Genomic DNA, 23,776 nt, shown 5'->3' with positions numbered 1-23,776 from the left:
GTATTTGGTATTGTGAAGAGCAGGCAAGAGATAAAAAACTAATTGCTACCATTTATCAAATGTTTATGGCATGCGAGACACTGTGCGCCTCCCGTGCATTATTTTTGGTGGCGCAGCTCAGCCCTGGGAGGCAGGTTACCTCCACTTGGCAAATGATGAAACTGGAGCTTAGTGAAATTAACTATCTTGCCCAATGTCACGCAAGTTAGCAAGTGGCAAAGTCAGGACCATCTGACGTTCAGAGACCACGCTTTTTATACAACTGGAGACCTGTAACATTGGAACGGCTGATTGTGCCGAGTAAGTTCCCTGTGATGGATGTGAGCCATCTTTAGCGTAAGCAGAGGATGGATGGAGACATTGAGTCACTTGGTATGGGGACAGAGTAGGTGATTCCGGAGGTACCTTTTTCTTCTAATTTTTAAAAGGATATAGTCCATGTGCCATAAAATCACCATTTAAAAACGTACACTCGAATGGCTTTAGTGTGTGCATCGGTTTGGGCAGTCATCACCGCCACCCGATTCCAGAACATTGTCATGACTCCATTCCCATTAATAATTGCCCTCTCCCCACCCTCTGACAACCAACAATCTACTTTCTGTCTCCATGAATTTACCTATTCCAGACATTCCACATAAACAAGTCAGACAAAAGTAGCCTTTTGTGACCACACTTAGCATAGGTTTCTCAAGGTTCATTGTGTTGCATGTATCAGTACTTCATTCCTTTTTAATGGCCAAATAATATTCCACTACATGGATAAACCCCATTTTGTTCATCAGCTGACAAACTCTAAAGTACTTTCAACGTGAGCATTCATGAACACAAAGCTCCTGTCCTTAACTGAAGTGGAACAACAAACATGTAGGGCTCAACTCCACTCTGTCCCAGAGCTGTATCTACAGTAGACAGGCCTAAGTCAATACACTGCTAACTAAAACGACACAGTCAACACTGAACTAATTTTCGCTCGGGACGTCTCCCCGCTCCATGCTCCTCTACTGCTATTAATGGCAAGACCAAGTCTCCTAGGTTGACAGAAGTCTGACTCCTCCCTCTATGCTGCACGTGAACTTCTGTGCCAGTGTGTGAGTTCCACCTCAACTATTGCATTTTCTTTCGTCACTTTGTCAAACTTAAGCCTCTCATTACAAGAGTCTTGTACTGGTCTCCCCACTTCCTAGCCCAGGGCCCCGCTGCTCTGTCCCACCCAGCCTCATTAATGTTCAGCTACGTTCAAGCCATTCCCAAGATCTAATGCCTTGAATGAAATGAAAACGTCTCCGGATTTCTCCTGAGTTCTGCATGGCTAACTGCAGTCTAGTGAGGGAGAAAGGCAGGAACGTGACATTCGTGGACTTCTCTTCACTATGATTATAAACACTTTTAAGGACAGAAACTATTCCTGCAGCTGGATAATACAAAGTTTTAGTGGCAGATAGACCCTTCTTGAATCCTGGCAGAAGCATCAGAATCACCACTATCTCAGTGATCCCGTCTGCCAAAAAAAAAAAAGGGAGGAAAGCCACTCACCTCTCTGGGTCCTTGTGCAGATTAGGGGTAACGTATAGCAGCTGGACAGCACCTGACACAGTGTGTACTCAGAGAGGTGTACCTATTATTTTTAGCACTAAGCTTTGAATCCTCTGCAAAACGTGGTGCACAGAGCAGGCGCTTGAACACACTTGCATTGCTCAGCGGAGGTGTGAGGGTCGGGTGGGGGATGAGGGAGAATGATGAATGGGAAAGAAAGAAGAAGGCCGGGCCTGAGCAGATGAGCAGGGTCTGGGTAGATAGAGAGGAGGAAGTGGTGCAAAGATGGAGGCAGCACAGGGAACGCCTGACGGGGAGACAGGAAGGAAGCCAAGACTACAGGAGGAAAGGGCTCAGAATCATGATGGCAGGGCCAGGAGGGAAATAGAGCCAGCAGGATCCATTATGCATATCTCAGAAACTAAGCAGGTTTGGTCTCGACGGAGCAGTGACCATGGGGCCAGTGTAGGTTCCTGGGCCGGCAAATGTCAGCATGAAAGTAGTGTGTGGGGGAAAACCACATGGTCAGTCGCGTGTGACAGACCGAGAGCAGAAGGGCGCTCATGCAAGTGCTTAGTTGTGGAGATGGGCTGCCAAAAGACCTGGCCACAGCTGGAATAGAACCAGGGAAAGAAGGAAGGGACGGAAGGACAGAGGGAGGGAGGAAGGAGGAGAGAAGGGAAGGAAATCACAGGACCAGTAACCAATACTTTAATGATTTTAATCTTTGGTCTCCCTTCCTTAAGGTCCATTTTTCTCTCAAATCATATCCAAATACTGTGCTCCTGTGTAAATCTTTGTTTTCTGAAACAAAGCTGGAAATAAGTTCACCAATTAATCAACTGACTCTTCAGTCACTGCTGCCAAGCTATTCTGGCTTCAGATGGCAAGATGCTGCTTATTTTATCTCCCAGGTTTGCCTAGTCTTCACTGCAATTCAGCTTAGAACATTTCTGAAGAGGAAGAAAAAAGCTGAGGATCTAAGTTAATCATAATTCATGTTTGAAGACCAAAACCTTGCCTACATACTTCCATTAGAGTGCAAATATCCCCACAGGAAGCAAACATTAGGCTCTATATGTATTACAGCTAAATGTCACTGATGGCCTGGTTAGAATTTATCCCAAAGAGGACAATTTCTAAGAGGAAGACAGTTTGAAAATATTTGAGGGCTTTTCTTTATTTTTGTCTTTTACTTAAAATAAATGGTTTTGTCCCACCTCCTCTCCTTTCACCTGAGTTATTAATTTGTAAATATTTTATTGCATGAAAACTTCCAAGTTGTCTGAGACTTATTCTTGCAGGTAAAACAGTTTTTCCAATGGCGTATTTGCTTGCCAAGTGCAACCATTAATTCAGCTAGCTCGTATTTCAGGGACTCAACTTTTGTGACATCTCCACATTTCATAAACCTCTCTGAACAAGCCATCACTCAGGACATGAATTGGAATAGAGATAGGACCTCACAGTCTCAGTCAGTGTTCAAGTCTCCTGGGGAACCAGGAATGTCAGATCCTCTTCCACAAAAGGCTCCAAGTTTCTTGTAAACTGGCAGTGAGACCAGGACAACAGAGGAGAGGAAAATAATGCTTCATCACACGCAGGTAACAATGAACAGGAGGAAGTTACCAAGACAGATGCCCAAAGCAGAGGAAAGAATTGCAGGGACAGACCTCAGTGAGTGAGGCTAAAATCACACCCTTATCTGGAACAAAATACCAGGTCACCTAAGATGATCCAGCAAGCCAGTGGGTAAGCTCTCTTGTGTCATCAAGTTCACAGGCCATCTGATTTGGCAGGACCTTAAGGAGAAGAATCCTCAACCAACTTCCACAGGGTGAGATGAAAATACTGAGACCCAGATAAGGTAAATGACTTGTTCCAGGTGAGACAACAGGCTAAAATCAGAGCAGGGACTACAGAGAACTCAAGTTTGGTTTGCTCTTGTTTCCTTGGGATGGAGAGGAAAACCAGAAATCCAGCTCTATACTAGGTTTTAGGTCATGATGCTGGGCTCTCAAGTTTGTTCAGAAAAGGTTTCAAAGTATTGTCATGACTGACTCTCTGCAGTGCAGCACACATGGCAATCGGTGCATTTTTAGGAAGACAAATATAAACTCATCAAATAACCTATAACTCAGACGCCCATTAGGAATTTAAAAAGTAAACAGTTCACATATTTGAAGAGCATAAAGATGTTTCAAAACTACCAAGATCTAGCTCTGACTAGAAGACATACCTTGCAATATGGAAGGGGGCCTGCAGCTAGATGCAAATCACTACAGAATTACTGGAAAGTTTCTGGAACATCTACTACCACTACTGTATTATCCTGTATTATCTGTCATGCTGGGGATGGTACCCAGACTATGCATGGGTGAACCCGAGGCAAGTACTCTACCACTGAGCCACAGGCCAGCGCTCAGTTCCTTTACAACAGCAGCACCAAAACAGAATAAGCCCAAGACACAGGTTTCTCTAAAACCAAAGTTCTTGCTAGATCAAATGTAAAGGATCATTTTTCTTTCTTTACATTTATAAAGAACAATCAGGTTAAACTCGAGGATTCTTTTTTAAAATGAAGACAAATACCTAATAGCTCCTGCCAGGAGTCTAGGGTTTAGACATACAAAGCTATAAGACATAAAAATGGAGCTGTATTAGCAAGAGAGATATTCTAAACTAACTGATCTTGTGATTAAGATCCTAGAATGAAAAACAACTCTGGAGAGACTCAACCCCTGCTTGGTAATTTCTCACTCAATCCTCACAACTGTTGACTGTTATTTTCCCTGATTTACAGATGAGAAAGTGGAAACCAAGAATATGGACTGCTCAAGGTCACAGGACAAGTAAGTAGAAGAGGTGGGACTAAATCCCAATCCTCTACATTCGGGTTCTTTTCACTACACCAACAGTTCTCCAAGTACGGCCTGGAAAACTCTGGGGATCCAAGATGCTTTCAGGGCTCTGGAGAATCAAAATTATTTTCATAAAACTACTAACACACCATTTGCCTTTTTACCACGTTGTCATTTGCACTGATGACACAGAAACAAAGGAAGGTGAAGCTGCTGGGCCAAGGCTGTGACACCTGTCACAATCACTTCATCCCTCACTGCTCACTTGCAATACAGACCTGCCAGTTTCACTCAAGAACACCGTGGGTGAAGTAGTAAGGACTATAATTTTGTCTAGTGTGGTGGAGCACACCTGTAATCTCAGCAGCTCAGGAGGCTGAGACCGGAGAACCTCAAATCCATAGCCAGCCTCAGCAACTTAGCAAGGTCCTAAGGAAATTAGCAAGGCCCTGTCTCAAAATAAAATACAAAAAAGGGCTGGGAAAATGGCTCAGTGGTTAAGTGCTCCTGGGTTCGATCCCTAATACCACACACACATACACACCAAAAAAATTTTTAAAAAACTAATAATTTTATGAAAGTCACAATCCTTGAATACACACATTTTTCTTATCTTGCTGTTGCTGGAGATTGGATCTGGGGTTTGTGGGCCCACCACTGAGCTATGTCCCAGCCCCACACCTTCTTTTTTTCTGTAATGATATGGTAAGCTTGCATAAAGTACACCTGCTGCAAATCAAAGCACCATGACTGAGACTGAAGGAAAATCACTCTGGCAGATGTTTAGGATGAAACCAAAACAAGCCAGTTTTCACTCTTTTTTCACTTTCTAAACAGAAGACCACTTTAATCTCAAAGAGAGAGTGTAAGCAATGGATGTACAGGCTTAAGAATTTGGCAGGTATTTTCTCAAAAATGAAAAAAGTGAGCCTGTCATTTTAAGACAACTGTATTGTCAATCATAAAATTCAAGATTTTGAGGAAAAATTAGTATTTGAAATTTGCATCTAACACCATACTTTTCTGATATGATCAGTTGGGAAATTAATAAATGTGATTTTTTGCCATACTGCAGCAATTCTTCCACATCAATGTTTTTAGCAGGACAATTCATAATCCTTAAATTATGGAATCAACCCAGATGTCCATCAATAGATGAATGGATTAAGAAACTGTGGTATAGATCTACTCAGCCATAAAAAAGAATGATAGCATTTGCCAGTAAATGGATAGAAATGGAGAATATCATGCTAAGTGAAATAAGCCAAACTCAGAAACTCAAAGGTCAAATGTTTTCTCTCATATGTGGAAGCTAGAGTAAAATAAAGGAAAGAGGGATGGAAGGATAAGATTACATAAGGAACCAATCAAGTATAGATTAATAGATGAGTGAAAGGAAGTCAAGTAGAGGAAGAATGGGAGAGGGGAGAATAGGAAGGGAAAGGGTTGGGGAGATCATGAAGTGAAATCGATTTCCATGCATGTATGAGTTTTTTGGGATGAATCCAACTAATATGTATAACTACAAAGCTCTAATTAAAAAATGTGATTTTGACATTATATAAAAATATGTCAACATTTGGAAGCCATGTTTAACTCAGTAAACTAATGCTTCCAAATGACCAATAAAGGACATTATAAAACCATGCATGGGTAGGGTTGGGGATATAGCTCAGTTGGTAAAGTGCTTGCCTCACAAGTACAAGGCCCTGGGTTCAATATCCAGCACCAAATAAATAAATAGTACATCTAAAACTATGCTTGGGTAAAAGGTATTTTCCTCACACATTTAAAGTATAAAAAGGGCCAATGGATTTTCAGTGTAATGGAATATAAAAACTTCATTGATGTTTTTAGATTCTACATTGTATCTCTTTTAAGAATCTATGTCAATAATCTATAATTATCTGAAAAGGCTATTAAAATACTTCTCCCTTTTAGAAGTATGTACTCGAGATTAGATTTTCTCTGTAGTTCTTATCTCAACAGACTACATGAAGGACATACAAGAACCTGGCTATATTCTTTACACCTGACATTTAAGATGGTTCAAAAACTCTTTTCACTAACTATTCTGAATTGTGGAAAATAGTCATTTTTTATAAAAATGTGATTTATGTTAATGTGTAATGAATTTACTGCAATTTTCAGATTAGTTTAATTTTCTACCTTGAAAATTTTTTAATTTTAATTTTGAACGCAATAAAGCTTCTCCAATAGGCTTAAATAATTCTTAAGTGTGTAAGTCATCCCAGAGATCAAAAAGACTGAATATCACTGCACTATAATATATCATGCTATCTGCCTTCGATATTTAAAATAACAGACTTGTCATGGTGGTGTAGGCTTGTAATCCCAGCTACTCAGAGGCTGAGACTGGAGGATCACAAGTTTGAGGCCTGTCTGGCCAACACAACGAGACCCCATCTCAATAGAAACAAAAACAAAATGACAGTAATTTTTTTTTTCTCTGTACAGATTGTTCTCCAAAAATTTTAATAAGATTACCAAGATGTACCCTGATTAGTGTTTTTGATCATTTCATGTGCAGACAGACTCAATCCTGTGGATCACATGTGCAAAGAGATTTCAAAATGCTTGTAAATCCATCCTTATGCTACAGGTAGATCCCAAAGCACCCTAATCAATGAGAGAAAAGGCTAGGAAGACAGCTCTACCTATGATTTCAAACCAAGACCTCCGCTGGTGCTTAGGGAATGATGATGTCTCACTAACAGGTGGAAACAAACATATCCCCTGACGGCTAAAATTCAGGGAGTGTTTTCAGTTAGTAAAAAGAATTATTGCTGACATTCCAGAGGCATGGGGTGGAAAATACCTAAATCTAGCTATTTGTAATATTTCATCACAAAACATCAAGATAGCCAGCAGTGATAGTGCACACCTCTAATCCCATCAACTCGGGAGGCTGAGGCAGGAGGATCAAGAGTTAAAGGCAGCCTCTGCAACTCAGTGAGACCCTGCCTCAAAATAAGAAATAAAAAGGGCTGGGGATGTGGCTCAGTGGTTGAGCACCCCTGAGTTCAATCCCCAGCACCAAAAAAATTAAAATTAAAAAAATAAAATAAAGCATCAAGATGACATCAGACTTTATTAAAAGGCAACTTTTAAATACATTTTTAAAATGAGGATAGAGCCTCTTATCTTTGAAGATGGTATTAAACCTCTGGTGAAACTGTCATTTGGCTTGAAAGAGGACAATAAAAAGTAGCAGTGACTGCTCAAATGCAGTTTTATTTTATCCATTCCCATGAGAAGATGGCTAGCTGAGAGCAAGTAGGAATGCTGTATTATCTGTTTTACCAAACACACACACACACACACACACACACACACACACGCTTAAAAACAGAGCTAAGAGTAAAATAACTTCATTTCTTACAGAGCTGAGTATACTTAATGATTCTTAATTTTTAAAAGATCCTACAAAATATCAAAATGGCATTTTTTGTTATGTTGCTTAGCTCTACCAGTCAAATGTGCTCCTAAATGCCAAAAAAGTAAAATACTATCTCAAAATAAGTCAAATTATAACTTTATTTCCAAACCAAAATACAGAAAATACCAAAAGTTAGTGAGCTTTCTGAGTTGAAATGGCATCCTTGAAAGCACAGAAAAACTGGCATGTTAGGAAGTTCAGCACTGGGGATAGAAATGATAATAAAGACATCATATTTTTCACTTAGGTAGCATTAAACTAAAGTTATCCACAAGTGAACCATAAAAGCTGGCCCACTAATCCCACTGAATTGTACACTTAAAAATGGTGGAAATGGAAAATTTTACATTATGTGTATTTTACCAAAATGTTTAAAAATTTATAATGTAATATAGCAAAACCCATTTGAGTGTATACTTTGCAGGATGAGCTGTATGACATGTGAATTATGTCTTAATAAAGATATTTTTTAAACAGCAACACAGCTGCCCCACTGCTAGGGTAATCCCACCTGCTAGCATTATCATGGAGGTTCACATGTTACAGAGATCAACCAACCAAAGTAAAGATGCTCCGACAAGTGGGAAGATGTATGAGAGTCACTGTCAGTAAGATGAGTTACAGGCTTCTGAACTCCTTGACTTTTCTAAAGAAACTGTATAAGGTAAATCAAGAATGTATACAAATAAAAAGTCACATACTTGGTTCCTTTAAGCTTATTTAATATTTGAACTCTTATTTTCTATTTTCCCAGATCCCAGAAAACAGATTTTAGACGACCAATATTTTGTTCCAGAAACATACAGCCTTAACAGCTAGTTCATAAAAGAGCTATTTTACAAAGGTACATCTGGATAATTAGAACAATAAAGTCTTTTAGGCATTTCAAAATGTGATCAGTAAAAATACATGATTATTAATAAAGTTTTTTTAAAAGATAGTTCCAGATTTTTTTTAAAAGCAATTTCTGTTAAAGAGTACATGATTGTATGGTGAACAAGGAAAATAAAATGTTCTAGTAGGAAGAGGCTTATTAAAAATAACCAACAGTGTACACATTACAGTTACCATTTTTGCAGTACACCTGCTTAGCAGTTGGCACCTGGGAATGGCAGGGAGGCTTCCTTCTAGGAGGGACTTTTTTTCCCTACTAATTTATTAACAAAACCCTCAGTTCCAGTGGGGAAGGCATAGGGTACAAGACAAAAGGAACTCTTCTTGAAGGAAGAAAATTTTGCAGATCACTCTGAAAAGGGCGCAGAAATGTCAGAAAACATGATTTACAAAACAAAAATTGTACTACTGGGGTTGGGGTGGACTAGCCCACAGTTAGCTGCTATAAATTCCTGCTAATTTTGTATTTTGAGGTTCTATGCACACAGCTCTCAATGGTGCCCTTTGTGACATGCAGGGAAGGAAACCATGACTAAAGCTCTAAAAGCTCCAAATAACATATCAACTTCAGAGAAGAGGACTTCCAATGTGAAATACGAATACGAATACCCCAGGAAATGCACCAAGTTTACTAACATCAAAGAGAAAAGAAAAAAAAAAAAAAAAAAAAAAAAAAAAACGATGCAAGTAAAAGACAACTCACAGGAAGTGTAATTATTTTCTTTTTTGCTCCTAGATAATTAGGGGGAAAAAGCGTCTTTTCTCCTATACTATCACAGTCACTCCCTTTGGGCTCCCCCAAAAACAAAGAAACAAAAAAATTTTTTAAAGGGGATTCATCCTAATCGTCATTAGGAAGTTCTTTGGGGGAAAGAAAGCCAAAAAGCTTAGGAAATACACCTCCCATGCAATATAATAGTTACAATTTAGGTTCTAAAAGCCAACATAACTCAGGCAGTTCAAGTTAGCTGATTTTAAATTACACAAAAACATATGGCCAGGGCAATAATCATGATTTTAAATTATAGCACTTTGGGGGATTGCTGATTTGCCTTGATTAAGTCTATTCTCTGAAAAGGAGACACTCCAAATGTAATTTGCCACTTAACAGTAAAGGAGCCAGTAAGCCCACAGGAGAAAGCAGAGAGTCAGTACAGGTCATTTCCATGGCCAACATGTAACTTTCTGGCTCTGGAAAGGTTATTTGTCCACCTTCCTCACACTCCTCAGTACGGTAGCAGATTCCAACTTCTAATTATGTAATTTTGAGAAAACTCTTTTAATGGTAACCAGTTTCACTTAAAGACAGAAGGAATATCTAATTCTATCATCCCCAAAGGGGGACAGATATAATATGAAAGTCAAACGGATGTGATTATAATGGCCAAAATGAAATCAAAGTGTGGGAGGTCAGGTTGGGAAGGAGAAGGGAAGAAGTTAGGCTGGTAAGACTGAAAGAACTCTAAAAGTGGTGGGATTGATTTCAGATTTAACTTTGTCTTGGGGCATGAATGCATTTCAAAGTACTACAGCTATAGCCAAAGTATTTTTCCAGTTAGACTTGTTTAGCCAAGGAAAGACTAAATTGCAGGAAAAGAAAAGCAAATAATTACCAAGAACAAAATAATGGCTGAACTAGAAGAGAAACCCAAACTTTGCTAACTCACAACCTTCTTGAATGCTAAAGAATTATGCAATGACCCTGTAGTGTCTAAGTTAAGAGGAAAATTCTGTAACATTTACCTTTCTCCTGAATGTTTTAGTGTCAAGTGGCTACAGGTTTAACCCTTTTAGTTGGACATGACTACATTATTTCCAGCAGCACAATGTAACCATTTGGTTTCTACTTGCTTCTCCTAAGAGATACAGAAAGTTCCAAATTCCAAGCTTCACTTGTTTATTAGCATCTGCCTCTAAAAATTTTAAATCCCATTCTCAGTTAAATTATACTCCGCCTATGACTTGAAATATAATTTCAATTTATAGATGAGGTACAAAGATCCAAATTGATCTACCTAAAAACATAGATCAGTTTTGAAAGGACAGAAACAGGAATCTGGACACAGGTAAACGAGCTTGTTAAGTTGTAGTGGTGTTTATAGAAGTAGGTGGAAATCCTCACCATTTGTGGTGAGAAAGCTTCCTTTTTTGAGGAGGGGGTCTGCAGCAAAGAATAAAATTACATCCTGATAACCCACAGAGTTCAGAGGGCACTACTGAAAGATGTGAGCAATGAATGAACTCCTTCTTTATTAACAGAATTTACAACTTTGACAAATGAGTTCACTTTAGTTGGCAAAATACTCCAAAAACATATTTACCTAATGTACAGAGAAAACCACAGAAAGCCAATATAAATGAAGGAGTTCTCAAGTTATAATTCTGACATATATCCTCTGTAGGCGCTGCCAATACTGCTATTCATCCTAGAGCAGGCAGTTACCAACACCTTGCCTGCAGTATCCAGTGTACGCTCTGGTCTGCAATTCCTAAGGTCAGTCACGGCCCAGTATGGACAGAACTGCGGCAGTGAGGTCAGAGGAAGTGATTCTGGAGCTGGTGGCGAGCAGTTCTGCCTCCTCCACCACATCTTTCTCACTCCACCCCTAGTTCTCTTTGTGACTCAAAGAGCCCTTTGGCACCATCAGTGCAAAAAATTAGAGTCAAACCTCCAGGTACTAATATTTTACTGGCCTTATAATCAGCAGTACCCGTGGCTAATGATAGCCATGGTTCAACTCAGTAGTGATTCATTTTAGATAACCTTCCTACTCTTTACCCACCCCCATCCCACCCTTCCTTAGCAACCCCACCACCACTGAAGCATTTCCATTTGTTTGTTCTTACTTCCTGCTTAATGTGCAGGAATGATTTTACACAAGTGCCAAAGTCTAATATAGAATTATAAAAATGAAACAATACCAAGAATAACAAATTTATAGTCAAGAAAATAAAAATTTGCTTTCCTCTCCCTCCCAAATCCCAACCCTCAATAGAAAAGATGAAAACAGAAGAAAATACACCCATTTTCAAGTGCCTGCTATTTAGTATGTTGAGGATTCCTGTTAATTGGGGGTATATCCCAGCTACAGAGAAGCAGTGCTTGCATTAGGGTGGGAGGAAGCCCACCTACTCTCTGTCCGATGGGCAGCACACAGCTCACATCTGCACACAGGGACCACCATGCCTTTGAGGTGACCCTCAGAGAAGCAGCCTGCTGGACAGCAGAGGATATGGAATACAATTAGTGAAGATGAGATGCTTCTCCTCCCTCTTCATTTCATCTCCTCTCTACCCAACCTCCTAATACCCCATCCTAACCTTTTTGCTTCAGGAGCAATTGATCCTTGGGTATACTAAATACAAAGGGCCAAAACTCTCACTACTCAATTAAAATAAAACAAGGCAAAATAAAAATTAAAATGTGCTTTCAAATACGGAATGAAGTCAAATAAATACATCTGATTTTCTCTTTTTCTTACGTCTAAGTACAATTTCATATCCTACACCCAAAGCTCTATACATTTGGTTTTTGTTCTGAATCAAAACGACTTTCCGACAGTGAGGAGAGGAGCGTGAGAGAATGGACATTCCCTCACTGACAGACCAGTGCAGCTGCCAGACTTTGAAGAACTAGTCCTGCTCTGGGCACCCCGGGACATGGTTAACCCCAAATGGTTCTCAGGCAGATCCTCTGTCACACTCTGTGTCCACACTGGAACCAGGATGTGGTTGATACAAGGCCAATGCTCAAAATCCAACAACCTCCAGTCACCTCCAGGACACTCGGCTTTAACTTTTATCTGAGAAAACACAAAGATGTGGAAACCTGCTTAAGAACAAATGAACACTGCAAAGAATACCATGGAATCTGTAGGCATGGTTATACATTTGTTTTTGAATCAAAACATCCCCACCCAAAAGCATACAAGCAAATGAGTATAAACTGCTGCACTGAACAGACACAGCTGCAATCAAGGGGAGACAATGGCCCCATGAAAGCACAGTAGGACCTGAGGACCAACCCTCCATACAAGGGAGTCACACCAGCACATCTCACCCTGAATCTGTGATTTACCAGACTTCCCAAAGCTCCACCTTCTACTTTCGAAAAGGTGGAGAGAGAGAAGTAAGAGAGGATAGCATGGGAACTGACAACCGCAGTTCTTCTGTAAGAAGGAAGAGCAGAGTCAGCAGACAAAAGCTTCTACTTGATTTATGATGTTTAGAAACAAATGGTTTTTAAAGACAGAAAAGAAATGGAATCTCAGAAGGTTTTCATCTTAAAGAATAATAAATCACTTCAGTGTACAGTTCAGGCAGGATGATGCTAAAGTTGGGACCCCACAATTTCACATACCTGAGTGCTTCTCTGTGAGGGCTGATCCAGCCAGCCTTTGGCAAAGAATGGTGTAACTTTCCTCCACCTTCTGTAAAATAAAATCCATAGGTTTTTCATTTGGACATTATAAGAAAAACAAATTTTATTAGTAGGGGTAAAAAGTAAATTTCCTTGTCCCATTTCTTTCTCAAATTAATACCTTAAAACTTTCCCATGTAAAATAAAAACAGAGAGGGGTAACCAGTAAAGGTGATTCTCCTATTGAAGGAGTCACCCAGAAAATGGCCCCACCCCATGTAGTATAAACTGCATGACAGTCAATCTGCCCACAATGGTTTTCTATCTCATCTCATCAACCACAGGATGACATCACATATAATCATATGAAGAGGGGAAAACCTATCATATCATGTGGAATTAAAAAAAAAAACAAAACTGAGACCAGTCTTGAGCTAAAAGGCTAAGAACACTTTAAATCTGTCCCTGAAGCCTCCCAACTAAATGATGTCATGAAAAGCACATGGGCTCTAGTAGTGTCTACTGAGGGCGAACTTGAATAGGGTCTTTTCTTGAAAACTGCCACACAAGTCAGTTTTGAAACCGTGACATCTTCAATTACTAGTTTTAAAGAATTCCATTCACGTCCAAGTTTTTGGATTATAGAAGCCACTGAGGCCAATTCTACCCATCCTGGCATCTGGGAAACTATCAACATTACCTAGTGAGTCACAGATAATTAACAGGTTACAGCAAGTCAGAGCATTTCCCAGCGGAGATTCACAACTGTGCAAGCACCACCGAGCTCAGCTTACTGTTCCTGTCATCTGATGGAGGCCAGCCAGCTGCCCCAAGCACTTTAATTAGAAACCCATATAAACACAGTTATAGAGTTACTACTTTTTCTATTCTTTCATCACAAGGTAAACAGTATTGATCTCAGCTTTTTATCCAGGTCTATTTATGAAGAATGATTAAAGAAAACATGGATTTAGAACCTGAACAAGTTTATCAACATCAACATTTCAGTCATTCCCTATATCCCCTCTGCTAAATGTGTTTCTTATGATCGACTCTTGGGGATGTTCAAGTGGGAGGTACCTTTAAGTGTTCAAGGTCAGCCTCTATCTTATGAATGTACTCCATGATCTGGCTTTGTGAATCTGTATAAGAGGAAGGACTCTGGATCTCAAAACAGGAATCCTCCATAGTTCCCCAGCGCCGCTGGACCAGGAATTCTGGGGTGAATGGTGAACCTGCCCCATCATAATGAGCATTTTGGGGAGAATGCTGCTGATGGTGGGTGGAGTCCATAGAGGGGATGCCTGTCACAGGCTGCAGGGTAAATGAGGAAGCAACCTCCTCATCTGTGGAGCTCTCCTGCACTGTTTCATAGCCATCGAGGATCAAACAGTTTCCTGTTGATGGAGACAGAATAGTTTGATGAGATTAGTACTGCTATCAGGACATCAGAAAAGAGAGATGGCGTCACATGCTGACAACTTGAAATGTTATTAAAAAGCGAAAAGCTATTAACACCTAAGCTAAGTTTTAAATCCATCAGAATTTTTTCACTTTAAAGCTAAACCTGGCAAGCTTCCAAGGTAACTTGTACTTAATTTCATATTAGTTAGCATTTTAAAAGTTTAGAGCTAGAAACTACAAAGTTCTTATATGATGTTGTCATCACCTCCCCTGCCAAATACCTCTCTTGCCTGGTCTCTTACCATTTTCTCCCTGCCCTGTAACCCCTAAATACAAAAAGCCTGTTCCTGACATGCAGATTTAACCCCTCTGCTCTCTGCTGGAACACTGCTCCTGGGTATCCATGTCACCTCACTCAGGTACCACTTGACAGAGGTCCTCCTTCCCCATCCCTGTCTGCCTCACTACTCTATACCCCTGTATCCCAACATTTTTCTTTCTAATGCTTCTCACTATCTGACAGCTATTTACTTTCTTACTTATCATTACTCTTTCCCCCACTAGTACTCAAGCTTCATGAGAAGACTTTTCTGCATTTTATTCACTACTGTATCACCTAGCCTCTAGGATGAGGTCTGGTATACAGATTCAGTAATTATTTATTGAATGAAGGAATATATACTACACACATGTAGACATATATGCAAACACAAATAACACTCATTCCAGCATACAAAACAGTAACAATGATCAAAATCAAAGTTTAAATGTGAAAGAAACTTGCCTGAGATGCGTAAATTAACATCCTTCTCTTCCTTTTTAACTGCTCCATCACCTTCTGATGGATTATCATCACTATGTGCTTCACGGGCATCAAAAAAGTGCTCTCCACTCTCATCAAGACCCCCTTCTGGCTCTGTGGCAGGCATCTCTGGGGTCATAATCATGTGGTCCATTACTAAAATGTTACTTGCCTGGCTATCTTGGGATGCCAGTACCACTGAATCCCGTGGAGCAGAAGATTCAGTTGAAGTCCGTGGACTGTAACAAGCTGCAATGTCACCAGTTCCAGTTCTAAAGGGCATCTGTCCTTCACCAGGATAAGCCTTAATATTTTCAGAGTTCTGGATTCCACTATCTGCCTGCACCCCCTGAGAGGCTGTCCTGTATCTTGGGAAATGCTGCCAGTCTTCCTGAGTGTTCTTCTCAGTCAAACCTAGCTGCTGTACCAGCAACTGCTTCAAAAGACCCACTAAAGATTTAGGATGGGGGAAGGAAAAAAAAAAAAAAAAAGAAAAGCACATTCACATCCACAGCCTGAGATAGCCAGAATCAGTTAGCTGAGTTTCCACTCATCTCCAGAACTAAGCACCTTTTAACAACATGTTGCCAAAATACTCATTTTATACAATAACCTTTTGGTTTTGTTTTGAAAAACAAAGCATCATCTTCTACAAACAACTTAACATTAAGCTAGACTCAATAAGACTTAAGCATTTTGAATAGGGAGTACTTCTGTTTAGAAAAAAGCCTCAAATACCAACATTATGCCCTATTTTGTTTTCTGTATAACTGGACGGAGTACCCAAAAGGTACTTAAGGATGTTAAAAGACTGTCTAAACTAAATTTCTGATTTTTCTAAGACCCTATATACAAAGGCATTATTTTTTCTAGTTTTATTAGATACACAGAACATTTATCAACCCAAAGACTCTCCCTACATGGTGAAGAAAATAAAATTGCTCTGTAATAATTTAATTTCTATTTCCTGGTAGTACTATACATACTTTCCAAAGATAAGAATATATTTATCTAGTTTTAAAAAATTACCTTACTAATGGTATAGGTTCTGTACATTGTAGAAAATAAGAATCAATTAAACTATGAATGGACTAAATTTATGTTGAAGTCACTCATACAATGATAAGAGTTCTAGGACAATGTTAGTCAAACTATCAGAGATCACTAAGAGTAGCTGGGCGCAGTGGTGCACACCTGTAATTCAGCATCTCAGGAGGCTGAGGCAGGAGGATTACCAAATTCAAAACCAGCCTCAGCAACTTAGCAAGGCACAAAGCAACTTAGTGAGACCCTGTCTCAAAATAAAATATAAAACAGGCTGGGGATGTGGCTCAGTGGTTAAGTGCCCCTAGGCTCAATTCTTAGCTTTCTGAATAACTTTAGCTAATTACGTACTTTCATCCTGGCCTTAATTTCTATCTTATATTTCTTTAGAACAGTAGTTTCCTCATGGGTCTGAGTGTCTGACCCTCTCTTCTTTCTGCTCTACATTCACTTCCTGAGAGGTACCATGAATTCTTATGGTGCTGACACTCAAATCTCTTCCTGAAGTGCCAATTACCTTCTCTTGAATGGTTTACCACTCATTATCTAAATGTTGACATGTCTTAAAATGGAGCCCATAATCTGTGCCAAATAATCAAATGGAGCAAAAGGAGGGAGGGGAGTAATGGTTCCTTCTGATAAGAATACTGAAATTATCTTTAGATTTGTGCTTTCCTTTGCCCTCAAATCCAAATATGACAGTTTAAATATTTAATGATTCCTTATTTCATTTTTACTCCTTCTAAAACCATTCTAGTCCAAACCCTTTCAGTCTCAAGCCCAGACTACTGTAATAACTTACTTAGTAAGCATATCACTCCAAGCCTCTTTCCTTTCAAATCCTTGCACAACTCTTAGCCAGATTAATCTTTTTTTCTTCATACCCGAGCTTAAAAACCTCGAATGGTTCTCTACAGCTGTAGACTTTCCCCTACCTCATTACACCTGAGAGATATATATCCTCCTTCTGTTTGTAACAGTGATTCTCAACCAGGCCAGAGAGGTTGAGACTTTCCCCCACCTCATTACACCTGAGAGATCCTCTTATTTGTAAGTGATTCTCTACCAGGCCAGAGAGGGAAGGGGGCAGCTAATAGAGATGGGTGTGTGTGTGGCATGGGCTGTAGTGGAGAAAATGATAATAACCACGAGAAAGGTAGAAGAATATGTGTAAGCTTAAAAAGGTTTAAAATACTGTGATATGCTATCCTTGAAGTATAGAAGGCCCATTTTGGTATTAAAAGTTCACAATGGCTAGGCTGAATAGCACATCTTCTATCTTTCCAACCTTATCTCCCATAGTCCTTTTTTAAATTTTTTAATACATATATTTTAGTTGTAGGTGGGCGCAATATCTTTATTTTTATGTGGTGCTGAGGATTGAACCCGTGCCTCACACGTGAGGGGCAAGTGCTCTACCACTGAGCTACAGCCCCAGGCCCCATAGTCCTTTTAACTTATAGCCTCTACCATAGGCCAGTTGATCTGCTTACTGTCTCTGAACACCTGCCCAGTTTCCTGCTGATGCTTCTGGTCTTACTAGTATTCTTGTCTGAATGGCTTCTATTCTACACACCTGTTTGAACCTTACCCATTCTTCAAGACAATAATTATGTCTTTCTTGTTCTCTAATGCCCTTCTCTGATCATTCTAACCCAGATCAATTCTGACTTACCTCCAATATTACTGTTTGAATGTTTCCTTATAAAGGTGCAGGTGTGGTGGGTAGGTTTCTACCATCTTTCCAATTAGACTTTAAATATCTTCAAGGGAAAATTCCCAGCTTATATGCCTTTTGATTCTCCCTAAATGGCTGTTCAGTACATTATAGAATGCTGGTACTTAATAAATATCTACAATAATTTATGAATAGAACTTACAATTCCTTAGTGCATCCAACGCCCACCGTTCTTCTGAGACAGGCAAGTGTGAATCTGGGATTGTGATTTGATAATTTTCTCCACTTCCTTTTAGTGTCCCATCTGTATGCTGTTCCTTTGCAAACTGTCTCTCAGTCACAAAGAGATCATCTGCCTCTGATTTCCCAGAGATACTCAGTGAATGAGACTGAGGTTTTGATGATATTAAGGGAGATTCTAATCCCAAATCTCTGTCTGTTTAGTGGAACAGAAAAGGTAGAGTATATTTCAACAAAAAGTTTAACTTTTAACATGAAGCATTCAGAAAATACTTAGGAAAAAATGACACATAAGTTATAGAGATCATGCATTAAGTAATATACACAGCACTTAGAGCAATGTTATACTGGCACACAGAAAACTCACAAGTGGAGTTTGTTAAATTGTATAGCTGATGCCAGCACCTGCATAAACTAAGAGTTTCAAAGTTTCTTTACATTTTAATAGATAATAGACCACATTAGTTTATTCTTATCTGTTTTTGTTTGTTTGTTTGGTGATGCTGGGGATTGAACCCAGAGTCTCATGCATGATAGACAAGCATTCTACCACTGAGCGAGCTATATCCCCAGCCCCCATTCTTATCCTAAGAGATAAGTTTACCTGGACTCTGTAGACCAGTGACTGAAATGCCATGCTGTTCCACTTTTAATTTTGGTGGTTCTTCTTCATCATTGTCTCCTCTGTAGAAAGAAAACAACAACAACAATCTTTCAGCTTCATGAGGTACCTAAACATCACTGCAAACAAATATAAGAATTACCCATCTCTTTTCTAACCAAAACTACAACATAAGTCCTATTACAACACCAAGGAACACTCACTCGCAAGCCGGTGACTGTAATGGAATTGGCTTTGAGGACTGCTCCTTCACTGATGCAGCCATTCGACAGATTAGATCCTGCCAGCTTCAGGAAGTTTGAAAGAAATCCAAAATACAAGGAGCAAAGGAAAAAAGAAATACACTCAGAAAGCAAAAATAAAAGTGAAACAAAAGCCAAACTGACCAAACCAAAAACTCCCCATTCTGCCAGTGACTGCTATTATTTTGACAATATGCTATGAAGTCAAGATTCCAAAATTATACTTGAAAGAAAATTCTATATCCATTAAAAAAAAAAAATCACTCCATACTTGAGAAATTTTTCTTTAGAAAATTTACTTGTAATAGAATACAATCAAAAGACATCAATGTAAAAAGGAACAAGTTCTTAGAAGAATGTTTCTGAAAGAATATAGGGGAAGCACTTTGGTTTCAATGGAGTTTATGGTTTACAAAATCTCTTATAAAAGCAAAGTTCATCAAATATTCACCTTGGGATAATAAAAAATGTTAACTAGAACAAAGTAGATAAGTTTAATACATACACAGTCTTTTCAGAAACTGTCTGTGCCACCAATTCATAAATTTGGGCTCCATTGTCTGACATGGAGATGACGAATAAAGCTTTGTTATCTGGAAAAGAACGATAAAACTTATTTACCAATATGACCAAGAGAGGTCAAAAGGGATATTTCAAGGGTCTTGATACTATTCTGCATCTTAATTTAGATAAAGGTTGAATATGGTCACTTTGCAAAAATTCATTAAGCTGGACATTTCAATTTTGAGCAACTAACTATATGTTCCACTATGTGTGTTATACTTCAATAAAACAAAGATTACAAGAATTGACCCTAATTACACAGTAATTAGAAAAAGATGTCAAAATCTAAATTACTGAACTGAATGCTATATTTTTTACATGTATTTTGAACTGCCTCTTTGCTAAGTTGTTAATATTCAGTGAGTACTGAAGAAAAGATATCGCAAATTTACTGTGCCATCAAGCAATTAACAAATTTTGAAAAGGATCATTGTAGGATAGTTAAAATGCAACTTGCCAACTTAAACTGGTTTTAATAAACCCAAACTATACCCACTTTTCCCCCATTAAATCAAAAAACATAACACTCTACTAAAAGTCTTCTCATTGGGATTACCTCTCAATGCACTGTTTTCATTGCCATCTATCAATGATTTGAACGTGGAATAAAGACCAAAATAACTGCATAAAAATTTTCAAATGCAGAAATCACTCAAAGAATCTAGGCATCCTAAGTAATTTTGGGGTATAAATTTTAAATTCACTTTCTAAAAAGTAAATAGATTGCATTGCATTTGCTTAAGAATATAAAAGTAACAAAACTCTATGCCATTTGTGCTATTTAAACAGTGAATATTTATGCAACTTCACAGTGAATCTGGAGGTTAGCATCCTTCCATGGACATACTCACCTGTTGCCACTTGTCGAACCAACACTGTATTCAACTTAATGACAGGACTAAATGTGTGTTTACTATCAGCTGTAGATGCCAGAATCTTACTATGACACCTTAACACCAGCCTATCATCCTGTTTTTGTAACAAAACAAGAATGTCCTCCAGCAGCAATGTGTACAGATCTAGAAATAAAAATGTAGAAAAGGTAATAAGTACAGAAACTGAGATATGTTTAATAAACTTTGAAACAATGTTAGAGAGAAATTTTCTTTCTTTTATTTTTTAGTTTTTGGTACTGGGGATTGAACCCAGGGGTGTTTAACCACTGAGCCATATCCCCAGACCTTTTTTTTTTTTATATTTTATTAGAGGCAGGGTCTTGCTGAGCTGGTGAGTGCCTCACTAAGTTGCTGAGGCTAGCTTTGAACTTGAGAACCTCCTGCCTTAGCATTCTGAGCTGCTGGGATTACAAGCATGTGCCACTGCACCCTACTGAGAAATTTTAATTCTGATAAAGCTAATAAATTTGAAAATTGACATTGGTAATTCCTTCCTTCCTCTCCCTTCCTTCCTTCCTTTCTGTCTGTGCTGAGGATCGAACCCAGGGCCTTACCCATGCTAGGTAAGCATTCTGCCACTGAGCCATATACCTAGTCTGTGATTTCATTTTTTTTTTTAAATTTATTCTTACTGTATTTCCCCAAAGTGACTCAGTGACCAATAAGAACTAAAGAATAATGTTCTCTCACCATAGATAATTAGAGAGGTACTGGACTAAAAAAAGCTGATTATAAAGGTTCATCAGAATATAATAATGATGGAAACAGAACTGAATTATGAAAAACTTTTCAGCTTCATTCCTAAATGAATATTTCACACATTTCACATATAACAAATAACACAAGTAGAAGTTCTCTAAATAGCACTGCTAATTGTTTTAAGTGGAAATTGTAAATGGTTCTGTCTTCTTCCCTTTGGCAAAACGAAATTCTTATTCTTTTCCTTTTTCCACTATTCTCAAAACTGAAAGGTAATATCAGACTCACCAATACTTTTGTCTCTATTCACCTTCCAAACCAATGGTCCTTCATGAATCATCTTCCTTTTTGTTAAATCCAAATTCTGCCAAAGTAAAGAGAGTTACACAGAAATTATTTCTAAGCACTCAGAAGATATTCTGTATAATTAGTTTCTTTTTGAAACATTCTTAATATAACAGATACCATTTACATTCAACTATTATTATGCTCTCTGTCTTGATAATGCAATAAAGTTTATGTTAAAGTAACCTGCGTAAAATCTCTTAAATGGGAAAGGCATCTTGGAGGAAACATTCAGAAGTATTATCTTTTAAATCTCACTCCAAAAAGATCATAGCTTATAATAATGAAATTACAAGTGCTAAGCCACTACATTTCCAACTCATCTCTTAACTGTAATAACTATGAGGGTGTTGCATATGCTTATCTATAAGAGGCTTCTGAGTTCTAAGGTTCTAATTCCAAAGAAAGTTTTAAGGCACAGCATTCACCATGAAAAGTCCAAGAGCTACTATTCATGCTTACTTTAAATATCAGTAACTGTTCAGTAAGAGAATCATTTTTTAGCATTAGCAGCTCTAGGAAAATCTCTTTCTTTGGAAATCAATGGGATGAGTACATTTGCATGCTTCTTGATAAACTATAACATATGACATAGAATCTACTTTAAATAGTCACCAAATAAATCTGCAAAAACAACCACTTAATGAAATGGTATAAAAAAGACTCAAACTCACAAAAGCCCATGTAAAGTGGTGGCAATTAGAAAATACTATTATTCCTGTAATGGTTTCAACTTTTTTTTTTTCAAGAGCTTCACATAAAAATAATTACATTATTTTACTTTACTCAATGATCTGGAAAGTTCTTGTAGTAAACAAGTTACAGAACATAGTACAATGGGCAGGGGATTATAGGTCAGTGGTAGAGTGACTGATTGCCTAGCATGTGCAAGGTCCTGAGTTTGATCTCTAGCACCATCAAAAATAAGTAAATAAACAAACAAATAAATAGTTTTAAAAAAGAGAAGGAATACAGTAATATTACTAAGAATTAGTGTTCCTTAGTCTGACAATTCCTGTCATATATAGTTTCTCACAAAATAGTCCTCTAATGAAAGACAAAAATAATTTTCACACAGATTAAGACACTTAAATAGCAGAATAAAATCATAAATAAAGATAATCTATGATAACAGAACTCCTTCAGGTGATGAATATTCCCACTGAGATGTTAATTACCTGCCAGGTCTTTAGTACATTCTATTTTATTTTTTAAATTATGATTAGACCATCTCTCACCCTGAGCTCTTCAACATTTGGGTACTCTGATAACTTCAGATTGGAGGTATCAAGGCGACGCTGATAATCTTCTAAGCGCTGAAAATCAGGATGGAGTCAAGGTTACTGCTTTGGTCATCAATGACCTCTCTGTTTCTACATCAAGTGCAAATTCTTAATCTGCATTGAACTGAGCTCACTGAAACACTAGACGTGACTACCAATTCATTCTTTCTTAAATACCTCTTGGCTTTGGCAATATTATACTGTTAATATAACAGATACCATTTACATTCAACTACTATTACACTATCTGTCTTCAAAGTGGAATAAAGTTTATGTTCAAGTAACCTGTAAAAAATCTCCTAACCAAGAAAGGCATCTTGCAGGAGTAGTTTTCCTTCCTCCTCCTTGGCTGTTCCTTCTCAATCTTTTTTTTTTCAAACTCATTGGTCTTTAACAAGCTAATATTTTTCTTCTGAATATATAAATCATACAGATATTACAACTTTCAGAAGGTAAGTATGGCACATAATCCTGTCCTTTTGCCCTTCTCTCCATCCCCAATTGTCTCTAAAGCAAGCACTAATTTCTATTTCTTGGATGGCCTTTGAGAAAAATCCTATACAAATAGAAAACATGTTTATATGTCAGTTTATCTGTGTGTTACATGCATTTACACACCCTTTTAAGACAAAATGTGGTAGTATAATAGATTCATACATTCATTCTCTAGTATTCCTTTCCTATATATATTCCTTATTCAAATGGTACTTAATATATTATATGCTTGCACTATAATCTGTTAAATGCTCTTCTACTAGATAAAAGTTCAATGTGGACAGTTTTTATATGTATTTCTGTGTGTGTGTGTGTGTGTGTGCGCGCGCGTGTGTGTGTATGAGAGAGAGA

The 23,776-nt window shown here is 38.3% G+C and overlaps 1 protein-coding gene across 7 annotated transcripts in view; it reads right to left on the bottom strand.

Moving 5' to 3' along the window:
* Positions 1 to 10,975: 10,975 nt before the first annotated feature.
* The window catches only part of Arhgef12 (Rho guanine nucleotide exchange factor 12), a 140,432-nt gene continuing 127,631 nt past the window's right edge, over positions 10,976 to 23,776 (bottom strand). For all 7 annotated transcript variants that reach the window (XM_047515997.1, XM_047515990.1, XM_047515992.1 and 4 more), the window contains 11 exons: positions 22,886 to 22,963; positions 21,591 to 21,666; positions 20,559 to 20,726; positions 19,649 to 19,736; positions 19,105 to 19,188; positions 18,884 to 18,963; positions 18,242 to 18,475; positions 15,300 to 15,767; positions 14,192 to 14,508; positions 13,112 to 13,181; positions 10,976 to 12,554 (listed from right to left, as the gene is read on the bottom strand). In XM_047515997.1, the coding sequence (XP_047371953.1) occupies positions 12,544 to 12,554; positions 13,112 to 13,181; positions 14,192 to 14,508; positions 15,300 to 15,767; positions 18,242 to 18,475; positions 18,884 to 18,963; positions 19,105 to 19,188; positions 19,649 to 19,736; positions 20,559 to 20,726; positions 21,591 to 21,666; positions 22,886 to 22,963 (1,674 nt within the window). In that variant the 3' untranslated portion in view covers positions 10,976 to 12,543. The remainder of the gene's footprint in view (positions 12,555 to 13,111; positions 13,182 to 14,191; positions 14,509 to 15,299; positions 15,768 to 18,241; positions 18,476 to 18,883; positions 18,964 to 19,104; positions 19,189 to 19,648; positions 19,737 to 20,558; positions 20,727 to 21,590; positions 21,667 to 22,885; positions 22,964 to 23,776) is intronic.

This window comes from Sciurus carolinensis, chromosome 11 (assembly GCF_902686445.1).
Source record: "Sciurus carolinensis chromosome 11, mSciCar1.2, whole genome shotgun sequence".
Classification (NCBI taxonomy): domain Eukaryota; kingdom Metazoa; phylum Chordata; class Mammalia; order Rodentia; family Sciuridae; genus Sciurus; species Sciurus carolinensis.
The sequence above is the reverse complement of the archived record's forward strand: the minus strand, read 5'-3'. Positions and strand labels throughout refer to the sequence as shown.